The sequence below is a fragment of the Hydra vulgaris genome, chromosome 03 (genome assembly GCF_038396675.1).
Source record: "Hydra vulgaris chromosome 03, alternate assembly HydraT2T_AEP".
Taxonomy (NCBI): domain Eukaryota; kingdom Metazoa; phylum Cnidaria; class Hydrozoa; order Anthoathecata; family Hydridae; genus Hydra; species Hydra vulgaris.
The window spans coordinates 32,625,762-32,645,678 of record NC_088922.1 but is presented as its reverse complement, the minus strand read 5'-3'; the positions used below and the strand labels follow the sequence as shown (position 1 = coordinate 32,645,678).

The 19,917-nt window shown below is 27.4% G+C and overlaps 2 protein-coding genes across 2 annotated transcripts; one reads left to right on the top strand and one right to left on the bottom strand.

The window, feature by feature from the left end:
• Positions 1 to 4,882: 4,882 nt before the first annotated feature.
• On the bottom strand, positions 4,883 to 8,218 carry LOC100203505 (zinc finger protein 16-like). The gene is given in 4 exon segments (NM_001309785.1): positions 4,883 to 5,536; positions 6,485 to 6,604; positions 6,844 to 7,719; positions 8,031 to 8,218. Coding segments are annotated over 4 exon segments (1,401 nt in total). The 5' UTR covers positions 8,119 to 8,218; the 3' UTR covers positions 4,883 to 5,219.
• Positions 8,219 to 15,299: 7,081 nt separating this feature from the next.
• Positions 15,300 to 16,922, top strand: LOC136077710 (ARL14 effector protein-like). Its single transcript, XM_065791925.1, has 3 exons — positions 15,300 to 15,373; positions 15,488 to 15,746; positions 15,927 to 16,922. The coding sequence occupies exons 2-3, from the start codon at positions 15,521 to 15,523 to the stop codon at positions 16,382 to 16,384; spliced, it is 684 nt and encodes a 227-aa protein (XP_065647997.1). The 5' UTR covers positions 15,300 to 15,373; positions 15,488 to 15,520; the 3' UTR covers positions 16,385 to 16,922.
• The last annotated feature ends 2,995 nt before the right edge of the window (positions 16,923 to 19,917 follow it).

Here is a 19,917-nt window from a genome sequence, read left to right as displayed (position 1 = left end):
TTAAATTTAAAAATTTTTACTTTTTTGCAAACTTGATAACTTTTTCTCAATTTTTTTAATTTTTAAGTTTTTTTATTTCTTTTTAAACTTTTTAGATTCACTCTTTTGTATAATATTAGAACTTGTAAAATTATATTTTTCTCTATTTCACGAAGTGGCTTGATGATAAGACATTTTGTCTTCTACTTGCCCCAGTCAGATTGTATTTATATATATTTATTAGATCTTAAGGATAACATTGTAAAATGTGTGCATATTGATGAAAATAAAACTAAAAAAACAAAAACAACAACATCAGGAGTTTAAATACAAATATCGATAAGTTTATAACATTTTTCTTATCGAAGACAAATAATCCTTTGTCTTACACTAAATTATTAAATTAACATGCAATGTCCCCCAAGGTAGGGGTAAGGGCGCAATCATCAATTTCTAAAAAAAGTCCTCCATATCTAGAACTTTCTTAAATAAAATTTAAAAAAATTAACGAGGGGACACGTGCCCCCCGGTGTCGTTGGCCCTGATAATGTAAACATAGAGCTCCAAAAAATAAATATATGGTTTAATATGTTTAATTTTAAAATATTCTACCCTCTCTAAAAATAGAAAATATAATCATTTAGAGAACTCATGAAACTAAATTTTTAGGAATTATAATTAATGAAAATTTATCTTGGAAAGCTCACATAAAAACTTTTAACACGAAAATATCAAACAAACATAGGTCTACTTTATAAGACAATACTTATGTTGTCGCAAAGTAATTTATATTTAACATATTTCTCATTTTATTCACAGCTACCTCAAATACGCGAATATAGCTTGGACGAGTACGCATATAACCAAATTGAAAGTTTTCTATCGACATCAGAAATAAGCTATAAGACTATAAAAAACATTTCAAAAACGTCCAGATGAGTAGGGTTTATAAGTTTATGAGTATGTTTATAAGTTGTTTTTCTTTATCTTGCCAACCCTTATTAATGGCTTTTAAATCCATTCTTCTACTTTAGTTTTCTAAAGTGTCTTTTTTATTCATACTGGTAATGTGTTTTCGATCCATATAAAATAAGGTCATTGCAGATATTCCACCATACTCAAGGTTGAGGTAACTCATTACTCTCTGAACACCTACAGTTCCCTCATTAAAATACAACTCAACTGAGTTCACTCCAAACTCAAACGAAGCTTTGTGAATATAAATGTTTTTTGGGCATCTGGACCATATAATACTGTTGAGTCCCTCATTAGAATTCTGTGTTTGATCATGAATGCTTGAAGTCTTGAAGTTCTGCCCTTACTATTCTAATTATAAGTTTGATTTGCAAAACTTGTAAATATTACACCTTTAGTTTACGAAACTTGAAAACGTTATATGTTATATGTGCGAAATATGAGGACAAAAAAAAGATTGTTTGAAACTTTAAATACCTGACGGTTTTTAGTGTTAAATGGAAAAAAAAGTACATTGAATAAACTACTTGTTCGAAAAACTAAAATAACCGTGGCGTAGTGGTTAGAGTTCTGCGTAAAGTGTGTCTAGAGCTTGCATTTGAACGCTTGAGTAAAAGCAGTAAATATATTTAAAAACTCCGCCAATTCGGCGATTCGTCAATTCGGAGATTAATAACGCACAAAATTGCGAAAGAAGCGAAGTTATATAATAACTTCAAAAATAATAATCAATTTACATAAAAAACATGTTTAAAAAAATTATTTTAAAAAAACTTAAAAATATTGACTTTTTTTATTTTCATCTTAAAAACAATAGTCTTTAGGCGATTATATCTAAAAAAAATATTTTTATGTAAATTGGTTTTTATTTTTGAAGTTTTTATAATTTCAATTCTTTTAAGTACCAGATTGACATACTTTAGAAAAACTTTTTTTTTCAAAATATTAGGGACCAGTCAAATTTTTAAGGGACTTGAGGGATTCCTAAAAATATTTTTTATTCAAAAAAATTTTAAACCTAGTGTTTTTGTATTATATAAACCACTCTAATATATATATATATATATATATATATATATATATATATATATATATATATATATATATATATATATATATATATATATATATATATATATATATATATATATATATATATATATATATATATATATATATATATATATATATATATATATCGTCTAATAACAATTAAATACTTAAATTTTTAAATTACTACATTCGAATTGACTTTTTGTTTAGCGACGGCAAGATATCTTAACAGCACTTTTTCAGAAAGTAGAAATCATCGCGTCGCTTTTTAGCATTTCTTACAATATGACAAGAGACGATTTTTTGATATTTCTTAAAACCAACCGCTTGATATTAATACGGTAAAAAAAATTTGTTTACGTGTTGCATTTAATTGACTAACATTAAAAACTTTTTGCGGTCATCAAAAATTTTGCTGAATATTTAAATAGCTAACTACAAATGAAGTATAGTTAACAAATTTAAACAACTTCTATGGTGGTTCAAAACTTTTTGCATTTTTTTTTTAACTAAAACCTATGCAGCAGAATGAGTGAACACTTTTTTTAAGCTTCTCAATACTTTAGTTATTTGAGCTATGATGATGCTTACAGATGAAAGTTTCTTTAAAAATATTGTAGTCAATATAAAAAAAAAAACTTGAGTAACAAAAAATCAGGTAGTTACAAAAAAGCAGGTAATTACTGATTAAACAATATGCAGCAAACATTGCATTTTAAACGTGAGAAAATTATTTAAAAAAAGATTTAACTAACGTAAATATATGCATATGCGTCCAGGGGAAAAAACGGCATAGTCACATTTAAAAAGTTTTGAGAAAGTATATATTAATCATTTATAAAAGTTTTCAATTAGAAAATATAAAGAAGCTGTAAATTAGAAAAAATTATTTTTAACTTTTATATTCAAAAATTTTTTTCCTAACTTTATACAAAAACTTTTAAAAATGATTCATAAATACTTTCTCAAAACTTTTTAAATGACTATGCCGTTTTTCCCCCTGGACTCTTCATATGTAAACAGTATATATATATATATATATATATATATATATATATATATATATATATATATATATATATATATATATATATATATATATATATATATATATATATATACATACATATATATATATATATGTATATATATATATACATATATACATATATATATATATATATATATATATATATATATATATATATATATATATATATATATATATATATATATATATATATATATATATATATATATATATATATATATATATATATATATAGGGGAAAGGCGCCTATGATGGCATAGCGCCTATGATGACATACCGGTCATATTTCCATTAAAATTGGTTTTGGTAAAAAAATGATTAGACCTACATGACTATACTGGCTTTACATTAGTTTTAGTGAAAAAACGTCCCTTGTGCACAAATATTGTTTTTATAATCAACAAAAATCGATTTTGGGATGTGCTGTTGTAGTTTTATTTCCTTCATATATTTAAGATTGCGATTTTACTATTAACTGTGAAGAAACGAAATTTTCATGCATTTTATATTCAAGTTTTGTGCATTTAGTGGAATAGTTACTTTAATTTTATCTTTTTAACAAAGCAGACACAGCTTGTTTTAATGAAAATGATGACTTTTACCTATGATGGCATACTGACGAGTTGGGGGTGTTGAAATATTGACGAGTTGGGAAAACCTTTTTTTTTTATAAGAAAAACTTATTTTTAAGTAAAGTTAAAAGAAAGCGATGGTCCAAAATTTTTTTTTGGTCCAAATAATACGTAAAACGCTATATATCCTATGCGCATGCGCAAAATTTTACAATGCTGGTATGTAGCATGAAATGGTAAATTAAGATGGTTTCGAGTAGTTTCTGGCTTTTCTGAGGGCAGACACTAAGGTTAAACGAAATCATGAAGTTATCCTCGATCCTAACTAGCCCCATCCTCCCCATCATAGGAGCAGTGGTTGCCTATGTTGGAATACTTGTGCTTTTTTTTACAATAAGAATAACTTATAAAAGAAATAAAACTGATGAAAACTCCCAGGGTAATTATTGTTCTAGATGTAACAAGGAATGTTTCCATATCAAAACTTTTATTATTGGTCTTCAGGATACTGAATAATGAAGCTTCAAAGTTAAGTATGCCATCATAGGCGCCTTTCCCCTATATATATATATATATATATATATATATATATATATATATATATATATATATATATATATATATATATATATATAAATATATATATATATATAGATATATTTATATATATATATATATAATAAAAATAACAAAGTTAAAAAAAATTTAATAAAATATTTGAATTTTGTTAGAGCTTTTTTTTTACCCATCAAACCCTAACCTTATAAACCCTGCCTTCAGTACACAGTGAAGTATATTGTATTATTTTATATTTTTCATTTATAAAGTATGAACAATACAGCTAATTATATTTTTTTTACTATAGCAGGTCTATTTTGTCGAAAAATTTTAATATTACTTTATTTCTGAATTTAGTAGTCGGGTCAAATATCGTTTAAATCTAACAGCGACCACCTAGAACCAGAGGCGATTCTACGAATAAAATGAAGGGGAGTGAATCCTCAAAAAGTACCGACTGGCTTCTAATAGAAAAAAAAAAAAGGTCCTCAAAACGAAAATTTAACCGACTAAATTGTGTCAAATACCCGACTAAGTTCGTGAAAAACCGACTATAACTTGAAAATCACCTTTTTCGGAAGGTGGGGAAAGGGGTGCATCACCCCACACCCGCCCCACACACCCGTAAAATCGCCTCTGCCAAGAACTAAATTAAATATTTTACTTTTAATGAAAAAAAATTAAACTCTATTAAATTACTATTTTAAAAATTCTTTTCTTTTTTCAACAAGTATAAAAAATCCGTATGTTTCATAAAAAATAGGCTGTTTCTAGCGGCTACAATATTTCAAAAACACTTGAAAGGCCAAACTAAAGGCCACAATCAAACATCGCAAAGTTCTAATAATATAGATAGTTAACAAATAATCGTAATTTAATTGAAGTACATATTAGTTGTAATTAGCATCCACAAATGCTACCAGCATCATTCATAATGAATTCTTGAGCAAAATTTATTACTTATTTATAAATAAGTATAAAACTCATAAAACTATATAACCAGTAATAAATAGTTAAAAAAACATTGATTTTCAGCCCGATTTAACTACAGACGGTAAATAAACCCTTTCTTCTTGACCAAGAGGTGTAGGGACACCCAGGTTTTCAGGTACCATTTGATTATCTTCATTACAATGATGAGTTCTGATATGAGTACGTAAGTTTGAACTACTTATAAACTTCCACTTGCAAGTTGAACAACTGTATGGTTTAACCCCTGTATGAGTAAGAACGTGGCTTTGAAGATTACCAGAAGTGGTAAACGCTTTTGAACAGGCTTGGCATTGGTATGGTTTTTCTCCTGTGTGAATTCGTATGTGCCTTCTTAAATCACTTGATGATACAAATCCTAATGAACAATAATAAATAAAACAATATAAAAAAAAGTTTGTTTTAGAAAACATTAACTGATATTGTGATTTATCCTTCTCCGGCTAGAGAGAAGGATAAATCACAATATCAGAGGCTACATTATCAAGGCCTGTAAAGACGAGTTCAGCTCATTAAAGACCATTACAAGCCACTTCGTAGACCAAGAGTAAGTGATTTTGAGAAAAACGAATGAATCAGAGTGAAAGCCAGAAGAAGTCGAGTTAAGAAGATAGCATATAGAAAGCGGACAAATATTGCACTAGATGTTAGAATGTGCAATTCATATTACTAATTAGGCAACCCAATTAATGTATTAGTATAAACGTGGTCAACATTGCTGATGGCGTTTGCTTAAACTTATAATAACTAATGTTTATACTATAATAATGTTTATATTATAGAAGACAACTAATATATATGTATGTATGTATGTATGTATGTATATATATATATATATATATATATATATATATATATATATATATATATATATATATATATATATATATTTATGTATGTATATATGTATGTATGTATGTATGTATGTATATATATATATATATATATATATATATATATATATATATATATATATATATTTATGTATGTATATATGTATGTATGTATGTATGTATGTATGTATATATATATATATATATATATATATATATATATTTATGTATGTATATATGTATGTATGTATGTATGTATGTATATATATATATATATATATATATATATATATATATATATATATTTATGTATGTATATATGTATGTATGTATGTATGTATGTATGTATATATATATATATATATATATATATATATATATATATATATATATATATATATATATATATATATATGTATGTATATAAACTTATTAAAAAATAATTGGTTCAATTAAAGTTAAGTTTTTTTTACCTTTATTACAATGCTGACACCTGTGTGGTTTTTGTCCGGTGTGGGTTAACACGTGCCGCTGAAGATTAGTCAGTTGCGCGAAACCGCGACCACAAACTGTGCACTTGTATGGTTTTTCTCCTAAAATAAATTTAAAAAGACTATAATTAAAAACCATTACTTTGCAATAAAAATACCGCATTACCTAATGAAAAAATTTCTTTATAATAAATATGTATATTTGTAAAGTAAAATCATTATTTTGCGATAAAAATACGGCGTCATCTAATGTAGTTTATAATAAATAGTAAACATTTGGAAATACTTATATACATGCATTTTAAAAATCGTATAATATAAAGGACTGGGATAAGAAGAACCTGTATGTATACGCATATGGATTTTTAAATGAGCTGCTAATACAAAAGCTTTTGGACAAATTTCGCATTTGTGTGGTTTTCTTCCTGAATGTATTAAAACGTGACGCTGGTAGTTCCATGACCTAGTAAAGTTTTTATTGCAGAACTCGCATTGATATATTTTATCTCCCCCATCTTCATTTTTAGGAGATAAATCGTTAAGATTTTTAGGAGGGAAGTTTTTCATTTGTTCATTTTTAACCATTGTTGGAGAGATTGCACTATTAATAATATTGTCAACAACTGCATTTGAGCTACTTTCGCTGCAAGCATTTGAAGAGTCTGTAGATAACACGTCATCATTATCCATCATTTCTTGTTTAATATTTCCTAAATTTGCTATAGTATTGGGTAATAACAAGTGATGAGACTTTTTACTTGCATTACTGTCAAGATCAAATATTTCGTTATATAAATCGCGTTTTCCTTTTTCTTGTTCGTTAACATACTGGTCTTGCTGTTGTACAAAATTTTGATGTTGTTGCTGATGTATAAACTGCGAAATTTGAAAGTTTTGATCTGATTGTACGTGATGGTTTTGAAATAAATTAGCAACATTTGCTTGCTGTTGGTTGATTGGTTGGTTGTTAAGACTAAAGGGATTGTGTGAAAAAGGAGCCGCAATTTGTGGTCCAAGATTTAAGGGTTGCGGAAGATTTAATCCAGGAATGGCAGAGCTATTAGCAAAGTTATTAGGTTTTTCATGGTAATTGTTCCACGAGTTTATATCCGGGTAATGTCTTGGCCATATCGAAGGAATGTATGTATTACAGTAATCGGTCGGTGGATAATAAAGAGGATGGTAAAAGTATGGAACTTGCTGATCGAGGACCGGTTCTAAAAAAAAATTGAAACATGGCATTAGTGCAATATTGCGTTTTTATTTTTTAAAGATAATTATCAAACTATAGAAAAATAAAAGCAAAATATATATATATATATATATATATATATATATATATATATATATATATATATATATATATATATATATATATATATATATATATATATATATATATATATATTAGTTTCATGTCATTTTTTTTTGCTACAACAAAACAAGTTGCATGTTTAAAGTTTTAAGTTTTAAAGTTTAAATTCTATTAATACTATTTTACATATATATTGCAGATAGATAAAGCTACCTTCGACTTCAGATTTTGTTGGAACTCCGCCTTTTCTGTTGTTTTTTACTAGAAATGCTTTGGGCATTGTAATATCTCGCTCTGACATTGGTTAACTTTCGGTATACTCCTTCAAGTGAGCAGTATTTCAAATGATATATGGGTTGAAAACTCTGAATATGACGACTTTTTCCAACAAAAGAAATACCAGTATTTCTATTGTTCAGAAAATAAACTGGTTTTATAAAGATCACAACGTGGTTTAAAGCCTTCTATAATCTTTATGTGCATTTTCTTTTCTAAGTGTAGTGGTTGAACGAAAGAAAAGACTATTGAAAAGACTATCGTTATTGTTATTTATAATAAGTTATCAATGCAACTATTAACACCTGATTTATTACGTAAATATTAAATATCGAAATTTTTAATTGGCAAATAAAAGTTTTAAAAACCCAAATAATTTGACATTTACATACATATATTTTGTTTATATATATATATATATATATATATATATATATATATATATATATATATATATATATATATATATATAAATGTTTGCAATATGATTATATATAATTGAGTATTTTAGTTAAAAAAAATACTTTGGCATTTAATTTAACATGCTGATATAATCACTGGAATAAAAGTTCTATCATAAATATTGAAAATTTAACTTTGGATGGAAAATATTTGACATAGGATTGTATGGATAAGATGTTTTTATTTATTTTTTAAAATCTCGAGACTTTTTTGTTCTTGAAGTTTTTACCGCGTTCCGCCGCGATAAACCTTTACGCGCCAATGCACAAAGGTCAAATCTTTTTGTTAGGTTTTGTAGGTAACTTGCTGATTGTTTTCTCGTTACGAAATGCTTGGTTAGAGTAAAGTTAAAATATTTCTGAACTTAAACGTCGCATTTATAAAAAAATTTTTTCAAGTATTTAAAAAAAAGTAAAAAAATGTGTCAGTTTTGCACTTTTTTATTCTGAATGATTTATTTCGTTTAGAAGGAAGGGAGGAGGGGTTTGAAATAGTAAAACTAAACCAGCAGGTCATTTTCAAAATCTGTCACAAATAATAACCGTTATGATAACACGGTTGATTTTAAAGAAACCGTGTTATCATAACGGTTCATAATTAACCTATTTCATGAAGATTTTAATGAAATAGGTTAATTACGAAAAGAATCGTCGAAGAAATTTAAAAGCTGCTTGAAAAAATAATATATTTACGGATTTTTTTGTAACTTGGATCAAAGTACTATTATATAACTTATGTAATCAAAAAACAAAAAATATTGCAATGATAGGAAAGTAGAAGATAAAAGTGGTTTCTATATTTCTTGTGAATGAAGGAGATATGAAAAGTTTTTTTTTTTCATTTGTTCACTCGGTACCAGCGACTATGCAAAAGTTTCGACAAGTTGTTTGTAAAAAAGCATGCAACCCGTTCTAAAGTTTTATCGACTTTTGGTGGCTATTTTCTCGCAAGAGTGATTTCATCTAATTTTTGCTGCATTATTTATGATATAATTTTTGTGAGAAATTAAAAAATATCGTTTTATGATAATTGAAAAAAAAAATTCTTTACAGAAAAAAGCAGATAAAAAAAACTTCTTATGCGCAACGTATGAACCTTCAGTATAAATCTTAATATTAGTAAATAAAAATTGTAATTAAAACATCAACTCATTTAGGTTCTTTTAACAGTTTCAATGTTTTATATTACCAAGTTAGATACTAAATTTTCTCAACATTATCAAATTTTCTCAACATCATCAATTTTTCGCAATATCATCAAATTTTCTCAACATCATCAAATTTTCTCAACATCATCAACATCATAAACGTTGATTAAAAAATTTAGAACTTATATTAATAAGAAATCACAGTTATGATTTCTTCGTTTTAAAGAAATGTCTTAAAGAATATTTCTTAAAAAAGAAACAGAGAAAGTGCAAACAATACTGAATGAAGTCCAAATTTTATAATTTTTAACCGAAGTTTAAACATAATAATTTTTTTTTTATCAAAACATATATTTATCAAGCAATTTCATTTGTGTTTTTTTTTGTTTAACCTAATAAAGTATTGATCGCCGTAGCAGTATTTTGTAAATTGCAAGCAAATCGATATAGGTCGGCGTAGCAGTGTTTTGTAAAATGCAACCGATATAGAAGTAAAAAATTCATTACAAATAAAAGTAGAATAATCTTTATGTTTCTTTTAATTAAAAAAAGTGATGAACACAATATATTTCAATTTTAGAACAACCTTTGCAAAAGATAATCTGACTATTATATCGAAGGTCTCCTATACGGCGCTTCGACCTTATATGAGACCTTCGATATAAGTAATTTTATCTAAATGCTATAAATGACTTAATTAAAACGTAATAGTGTATACTGTGAAAGTAAAAAAAAAATCTTAAAAATATAGCAATAAAACTTAATACAATCGTATAAAATTTATTCAAAAGAATGCTTGTGCATTCTTTACAAGAAATGCCTATAAAAACAGTAAAAGAATTCTTAAGTTTATAAAGGTTTATACAAGATTTTATTAAAACTATAAAGTTTACAAGACTCTTTTAAATTATCATCATTTGTCAAGTCGGTGGTGGTGGTGGTGGTACTTGAATAGATTCTGGTGGTTTAGAAGACTAAGATTTAGGTTGAGATGGTTGTTATTTTGATATATTTATATTATTGATGTCGAATAGAAACAAACCGGCATTTTGAAATCCAGTGACTGTTTGGGTGCGTGTAAAAACTTTACCAGAGCTGATTTTGTTTGCAGTTGACTAAAGCAATTTTTTAAAAATTGCTGAACTTTGTTTCTGCATGAAACTGTTAAAGTAACTTGCGCCAAACTCTTTTGACAACAATGAAAACATCTGGTATTGTGGTTTATCCTCCTCGGCTAATTGTTATATAGAGGACACATTACCAAGGCCCACGAAGACGAGTTCAGCTTCTAAGCGTCATAACCCGCTCTACGGACCAAGAGTAAGGTGAGTTTGGGAAGAACGAAGATATATTAGAGTGAAAGACAGAAGCAGTCAAGTTATAAAGATAGAATAGAGAAGGCGGACAGGAATTGCACACGATGTTAGAAGGTGAAATAAGTACTGCTAATTAGGTCACCTAATTAATGTACGGCGACAAAGACTTGATGAGTTCACTTGATATGAATTCTTCATTAAGTAACTTTGTCGTCCAATGAAAACATCTAGTGGCTGCAGAATAAGTGACAAATGAGCTAAACAGCAAATGAATAAAATTTGACGCAAATAAGAACAATGCAATAAGTAACATGTGTCAAATCTTCGACTAAAATATAAGCACCAATCGAATTCGACAACTATTAATTATAGATATATTTAAAAAAAGATTTATTTAAATAACTAAATAACGGTGGTTTAAACCACAAGCTTGCAAACCATGCCATTTTTGCCTTAATTACCAGAGAAGACAATTTCATCAAAATTCCACAAATGGCGTAGCGTTTTTGTTAATATCAGCTTTGTTTAGGAACGAATCCATAGAAGGAGGGATGGGGGGTGATAAAGCGATTGCCTCCCTTACATGATTTGTAAAGATTTTTTTGTGATTGATACTTACCTTTTATATAAAAAGCATACAATGCAAAAATATTAAAATTTTAATGTAGAATTTTGTTGTACAGCAATTCCATGACACGCGTTAATGCGTTTTTAATCGAGAAAACAAAAGTTTGCGATATTTAGATTTTTAAAATAAAAAATAAACTTTATTATAATATTAAAATAGTCTTACTGTATTATTAAAACTAAACTTTTCATAATTCTTTTTTATATTTTTACAGATACAACTAAAAATACGCGCGTCACAACGTGACATCGATTAGTCACGACGCTCTTTATTTTGCAATAACTTGTAAATATAGAAAGTAAAAAATAAATGAAAATTATCCTAAAGAATATACATTTTTTTCCAAAATAATATAAACTTAAAATACTTTTTATACACATAGATATTATAAGATCGATATAAGCAAAACATCGATATAAGCAAAACATCGAGGCATGTTGAGTTGCTGCGTATTATTGTAATTGATGTTGCGTTGTTGTAAATTATATTTTGAAGGATTTTAAAATTATTGAAATACAATTATTTGACGAAGACTGGAGTTGAATTGTTTGAACAAAAACGTATTCAGTTGATGTTTCTACATTTCATATGTCGGTTTATGTAAGTAGATATGAATATATTTGAAGCAAACTTTAACAAAAACAAAACAAAGCAAAAGAAATATTGATATTATTAATGAAAAATGAAAAATAAAATGTTAAAAAAGTTATAAAAAGAAATTTTATTGTAATGTTTTAACAGCAAAGATAAAAACATGGTATGTAGTTAAAATAAAGAATTTAGAAAAAATATGCTTCAACATTTTTTCTCTTTTAAACTTTCACCATACTTCAAAATTTTGTGGTGCAAATTTTGAATTTTCGGGATCCTATATATGACGCCATTTTATAGTTAAACTGGTTAAGACTAGTATTCATACTATTTAGACTAATATTCATACTATTTAGACTAATATTCATACAAGAATTACTTTAAAATGTTTTATGATTTTTAAGGTTGTCAGTCTTGTATGTTAATATCGTCCTCTGTTCCCCTCCCCCTCTCCACTTACTAGGTTGTCTGGATCCGCCCCTGGCTATGTTAAACTCTTTTTGTAGAGCGTTAAAAAAAATAAAAAAAACTTTGGTTTTGCAAGCAACTAGTGTGATTACTTCAGTATAAGCTCTACCAAATAACAATCATCAAATTATCCTCCGGATAATTTGATGATTGTTACCGGAGTTGATTCAAGCTGTTGCGGCAATCTTAAACTTGAACCGCTCAATTTTTTCACTTATGCCGCTGTCACCCCTGTAAAGATTTGCTACTGATGTGCTGAATGATTGAGCAGTTTTGTTGAATGAAATTTGCCGCTTTGTACTTTGGCCACTGCAAACGCAACTTGCTCTTTGGTGTATGGTTTTTCTTTTGCAAGTTTTTAATCAGGCAGACTATATATCAGTATAGATTTAGAAATGTTTAATTTAAAATTTACATGAAGAATTTATAAAATTCTTTGGTCAGTTTAGCAATAACTCATTTATAAAACTCCCATTTAAAAAGTTGAAAATTAGCTCATATCATTCCAGTGTCGTCAATAGGGGGTGCGGTTTGCACCGGGTGACACCACCACGATCCGACTCCGAGAGGTTACACAAAAATGAAAAAAAATTCAGTATTACAGAACTGCTCATGCTCCTTTTTTTTCTATTTTATTTTTTTATTTTGTAGATATAGAAATAAAATTTCTAGATATATAGAACTAGATATAGAACTTCTAGATATAGAGAACTAGATATAGAACTTCTAGATATAGAGGACTTTTTAAAAAAAAAGACGATTGTGCCCCTCCATATCCACAAACCGGTGTTGTCGGCCCTGTTAGTGAAAGTCTAAAGGAGTAACGCCAAAAATTTATCACACTGGATGACACCAACCCCAGCGACGCCACTGTATCAATCAACTTCATAGTTCACAGTTTTTGTTTTTAACATCATTTCGTTTTTACTGGATAAAAATTAAAAAACGTCTTTAATTTTGACACGATTACAGATCAAAAGAGCTAAAACTTTCACAAAGTGTTTAAATCCATAAATTTCCTAGAAAACTTGTTTTTTTACTCAAAGTTTTAATGCTGTTCACTTAATAAGTAAAAGTAAACAAAAAATAAAATGCTAGAAAAAGTAGCTCTTTTTCTTTTAGTACCTTGAGGAATATTCTATTGTTTAAATGTCTTTACCAAATTACCATGTATTCAGCGCCGTCTTTACCCATGTCTAGTCTAGGCAGCCGCAATGGGTCCAGGGCGTTTGGGGATGCCAGCCAGCAAGATATAAGTTTTTTTAAATTAATTTAAAAATTTTTTTTCTTAAATGAATTACAATGATTAAAAAAAAATTATTGTTTACCTTTTTTATTCCATTTTTAAATTTTAAATCTATTTAAAAGAATAAATAAATAAAACAAGTAAATTTCTTGCATACATATTGGAGAAAGAAAATTTGTCTGCTGCATTCTTTACACAAGGAATGGCAAAACGAATTTAAACAAGAACTCTTTTTTTTAAATTTCTTTTTAAAAGTAAAGTAATTCAAATAATTTTTTAAGTGAAATCATGGCCCTTCTGTTATTATACGGCCTGATTTGTTGCATTTTCCGTAAAAAATTAAGAGGCCAGTTTTTTTACGGCTTATTTCTAAATTTTAAATTATGTATGGGTAATTCCGCATCAAATCACCCAAAATTTAGAAAATTTTGAACCATGGGTCTTCAAATTTTTAAAAACCTCTTTGGCTGTTGCATCTTAAAAAGAAAAGTTAACATATAAAACTTTAGCTAAAAATGTTGAGAGGTTGACAAGATACTGCAATTTTAATACTGACCTGGTTTCCTAAAATGACCCGGTTTTCATAACACTCTGAAAAACATTTTTCTTAAAATAATAAGAAATAAAAATGGCAAAAACATGAAAATAAACATATATAATGTTTTTTTGATGCTGAATTCAATAAATCTACTTAAAATGCTAAAATATAAAAGGAACATGCTTAAAAATTAATAAAACAACTAGTTTCTATAAACCAACTTTGGGGCCCAATATCTCAAAACACCCCCATCAAAAAAAAATTTTTTTTGTTGTTAATATTTTCAGCTGTTTATAATCTTACTAGGCACAAAAAATCTAACTGGAAAAACGACTGAAACATACGGAACTTTAATTTCAAAGATGTATCAAATTTTCAATAAGCTATTTTTAAAAACTTTCAAATAGAATTCTGTAAAATATTATATTTAGTTAAAAGACTCCTTAAAAAAAACAGAACAATTTTGTTATATTTAAGGAAGTATTAATTATATGATAACTTAGTTATTTGAACTTAACAACTGAAAAAAACATCCTGTTTTGTTTTATATAAAAACTGAATTAGTGTGATATGGATGTGCATTTGTTTTTAAAATTTTGACAACTTTTGACAACTTTTGACAAATTTTGACATTTTTAAAATTTTGTGAAAGTTTATAAACATTTATAAAAAGTTTATACACTTATACATTTATACATTTATAAAAAGTTTATACATTTATAAAAAGTTCAGTTAAAAAACAGCATTCGTAAATTTTATTTAAATTTTAACAAATTAAAAATTTGATATATATATAAATTGTATATATATATAAATATATCTATAAAGAAAATTAACAATATCTATCAGTGTAAAAAATTATACAACAGTGGGATTCTGAAAAGGTTTGAATTATTTCTATATTAAATTTTTTTTTTTACTAAAAATTAAGTAGGAAAATTCTTTTATTTAAGTAGGAGAATTCTTTTAATTACGTAGGAGAATTCTCTTTTTCTTAGGAAATACATTTATACAAAGTAGTTTATTATAAGATGTGTTCTATTGGGTTAATGACATCAGATGCATGCAAAGGCCATCAAGATGTTATTGGAACTTTAAGCAACGAAAAAAAAATAGCTATATCATTACGCTGTAACATTGAACTATCAAACTTAACAACATTATGTGAAAAATATGCTACAAATTATTTGAAAATGTATCCTATATGGCAGAAAGCATGCTGTGATCCATTCAAAAAACATACAAAGAAAATTACAAGTAAGTAAAAGTGGAATTTAAGTATTTTAATATATATTTTTTTAATTTGTGTTTTCCAAAACATAAACAATGTTTTAAACAATTGTGCAGATAAGCTATATACAACTATACATACAACTATACTATATACAAAATACATAAAGCTGTATGCATTTATATATACAATTCAATTACTTTTAGAAAATCTTAGAGTAGTTACGATAAATGAGTCACAAGACATGATGAGAAGTAGCTTAAATATTGCTCCTGGGAAGAAACTTTGCAAACCCTGTAAGCAAAAGATTGCCAAAAAAGCAGATCTTAAAGAAGAGAATCAAAGTCAGGGTGAACAAGATGAAGATTTTCTAATATCATCATTCAAATCAAAAAGACGGGAGATCAATGAAGAACTTGAAAATTTTAATATATCTCCTCTAAATACTCATTCAAAGTCATCAAAATATATACTCTCAGAAGGAAAGCGAAAAGTTGCGCGCATCAACGAAATGGTAAGTAACCTTACTAGAAAAACTGAAAGTCAATTCAATGTTCCCTCAAAACTGTGTTATGAACCAAATGACATTAAAAAGAAGGCTGAAAACTTTGATGAAATTATGAGCTTGATAGCAAAAAGAAAGGTACACTGGTGTAACAATTGAAATTATGAGCTTGAGCAAAAAGAAAGGTACACTGGTGTAACAACTCTACCTGGTACTCGTAGCTTTCATCAATTTATACATCTTGGAGATAACAAGGTTGGGGCAAAGAGGTGTAGTACAGACACTAATTATACAATAATCCACAATCTTAAAAAGAAACAAGACATATCTCAATTTGATACTGTCACTTTAGGTTGTTATGTCGCTGTAGTCTGTGATGATAAGTGGTGGATCGGCATTGTAACTAAAACCAACTTAGAAGAAGTTGATGCTAAAGTTAAGTTTCTTCGTCCAAATGGTCCATCAATCTGTTTGAACTGGCCTGAAAAAGACGACTACTGTTTTATTCCAAACACCAACATATTGAAAAAACTATCTGTTCCACAAGCTTGCTCTAGTTCTGGTAGAAACTATGTGTTTGAAAATGCTGAAATAGAGGAAGTACAAGTAAAATGGGAGCAATATTGTAAACTATTACAAACACAGTCAAAATAACTTTCATCTTTGATACCTTTACAAATCTTGTATATTTAAGTAACTTTTTAAATTATGATTAACTTTATTTTATTTACAAATATTTTTTGGGAATTTCTTGAAAAAGTAATACATCTTTGAAATTAAAGTTCCGTATGTTTTAGTTGTTTTTCCAGTTAGATTTTTTGTGCCTAGTAAGATTATAAACAGCTGAAAATATTAACAGCAAAAAAAAAATTTTTTTGATGGGGGTGTTTTGAGATATTGGGCCCCAAAGTTGGTTTATAGAAACTAGTTTTATTAATTTTTATGCATGTTCTTTTTATATTTAAGCATTTTATATTTGAGTCGGGTTCCAAAGTTGCCCCGAAAAGAACCAACTTTGAGATATTTAGAAAAAGATGAGTTTGAAGATTTCCAAAGTGTTGATAAAATAATTAATTTTGATTCTTCGACAGAACAACATTCTCCGCCAGGCTTTACATTTAAAAAAATTCATGATAGTGTTGTTTATTATAAACTATGTTTTGATGAAAAATCAGGCATACCAACTGTTTTTGAGTCAATAACTGTAAATAAAGATCTTTATGTTTCATTGTCATATTTCTTTACCTGAATGGTTTCGTAGTGGTCATAATTGCAAATTAACAAACTGTAGTATGTTAGAAAATTTTCCTGTCTATATTAGAAATAAAGCCAATGATATGAATGAATTTTGACAGAGTTAAATGAAATTAGATACTATTCTCCTCAAAGCAGACCTCCATATTCTGCAACACACTTCAACACAGTCTTATAAGTTATTGTTAGAACAACTACCTTTACCATCTTTTAGTTTACTTAGAAAAATCCAAAGTGGTGATATAAATGCGTATAAAGCTATAACAGTTTTGTTACAAAAACATTGTGTATCAAGTGATTGTGTGCTTCTTGTGGATGAAATGTATCTGCAGAAATCAGCACAAAATCAAAGTGGGAAATATATTGGCGAAGATTCAGAATGTAATCTTTATAAAGGTGTTGTTATTTTTATGATTGTAGGGCTTCAAAAATCTATTCCTTATGTTGTGAGATCATCACCTGAAGTTTGCACTACAAGATCATGGTTGAAAAAAGAAATTGATGAGTGCATTACCTCATTGCACCAATCAGGTTTTAAAGTAAGAGCTATTATTACAGATAATCATTCTACCAATGTTAATGCATTTTCAGAGTTACATAAATCATATACTAGAGATGGAAAACTATTTATTTATCATCCAGCTTATAATGGAGTCTTATAATCTATTATATGATATAATCCATTTAATAAAAAATGTTAGGAATAACTTGTTGAATAGAAAAAAAATTGTTTTTCCTTCTTTTTTATTTGATTTCTTCAGAGACAAAGTTAAAGTTCCAGCTGGTTTTTACTTTACTTTACATTTTACATTTTACATTACTTGGGATTTATTTTATAAAGTTTATGAAAAAGACCAATTATTAAATGGAAACTTGAAAAAAGCGAGGAAAATTAATTATCAGGTCACTCATCCAGGAAACAATAAACAAGATGTTAACCTTGCATTAGCAATTTTTGATGAAACAACTACAGCTGCGATAATAAATTATTTTCCTGAAAGAAATGATGCAGCACAATTTTTATCATTGCTTCATAAGTTATTTATCACACTTAATTCAAATCAGATGTTTAATACATCCAATCAGCTTGGCGGAGATAATAGGAAATAAAAAACCCACATTTTATAGAGAAATAGCAAATTGGAATGAAATTCGGTCAACATTTGAATATTTTACTTTACTCAAACAAACTTCTCATGCTCTTATCACAGCATTACGTGGAACTCTCTTATTGATGATTGGCTTGAAGAAAGCTATGCATTTGTTCTTACTTCCAGGTTACAAAGTGATCCTTTGGAGTTACGCTTTAGTAAGTATACCCAAATGAGCGTTGGTCGATTTCTTGTAAGTCTTTTAGAATTTTGCAACAGTGAAAAGATTTTAGCAGTAAGAAGTCTTCTCAAGGAAGATATTAATTTCTGGGATAAAAATATTTATCAAACATTTGAATACTCTACATTAGAAAACATTATGCAAGATATTGCATTGTTGTCTTCAGAGATATTAGAGTGTCAGCTTTCTGAAGATAGCATGGAAGATGCTGTTACTATAGCAGGCTACATTGCTAAAAAATTGAAAAAAAGATTTAAATGTCTATTTTGTGGTCAAAAAATGGTTTCTACAGACCAAGATGTTTTTAATAACGAATATCTGAAAATATTATTCAGAGGTGGACATATATGTCCAAGTCAATCCTTGCCTGATTTTATTTGTCATCTTTTTAGTATTCTAGATATTATTTCTCCTATTCTAATCAAACATTTCAGTTATTCTTTATCAATTAAAAGTTTTGCAGAACAAATTTTTAAGATTTATTATAGCAGTGTTGATTTTACATGCGAGAATTACCAAGAAAGGGGAATTAAATATAGATATCGAATTGTTATTAATATTTTTTATAATAATTTACAAAAAGAAACTACAGATCCTGCAAGAAAAGATCAGGTAAAAGAGTTTAAAAAAAGTCAAAGAACTGATAGCTAATGCTAATAAAAGATTTTTTCTCAAATCCTTAATACATATAAAATTACAAACCTTTGTTTTTATTTCCTCATAAGAGTTGTAAGTAGTCTTTGCAATATGTAAGTTTGTTTTAGTAACATTTTGATACATAGCTATTTGAAAGCCTATTTCAGTATTTCATATGTTATTGGAATATACTGAAACAGGGAATCAGTTAGCAAAAATATTGTATAGCATAATGTAATTACATGATGATAATCTCAAGTATTCCTCGACCATCTTGATAAAATAAACATTAGCCGTAAAAACTGGCCTCTTAATTTTTTACGGAAAATGCAACAAATCAGGCCGTATAATAACAGTAGGCCATGGTGAAATAAAGTCTTTATTAACTATAAATATTTTAAGTTATAAATTAAGTCAGAAGTGATTATTAATAATGCCAAGCTGGAAAGCCTCCAAAGTTATCATTATAA

Bases quoted from the DNA above. Each gene is read 5' to 3' on its own strand.
- LOC136077710 (XM_065791925.1), top strand. From the start codon at position 15,521: ATGTGTTCTATTGGGTTAATGACATCAGATGCATGCAAAGGCCATCAA. The intron at 15,747-15,926 runs GTAAGTAAAAGT...AATTACTTTTAG, and splicing joins ACATACAAAGAAAATTACAA to AAAATCTTAGAGTAGTTACG.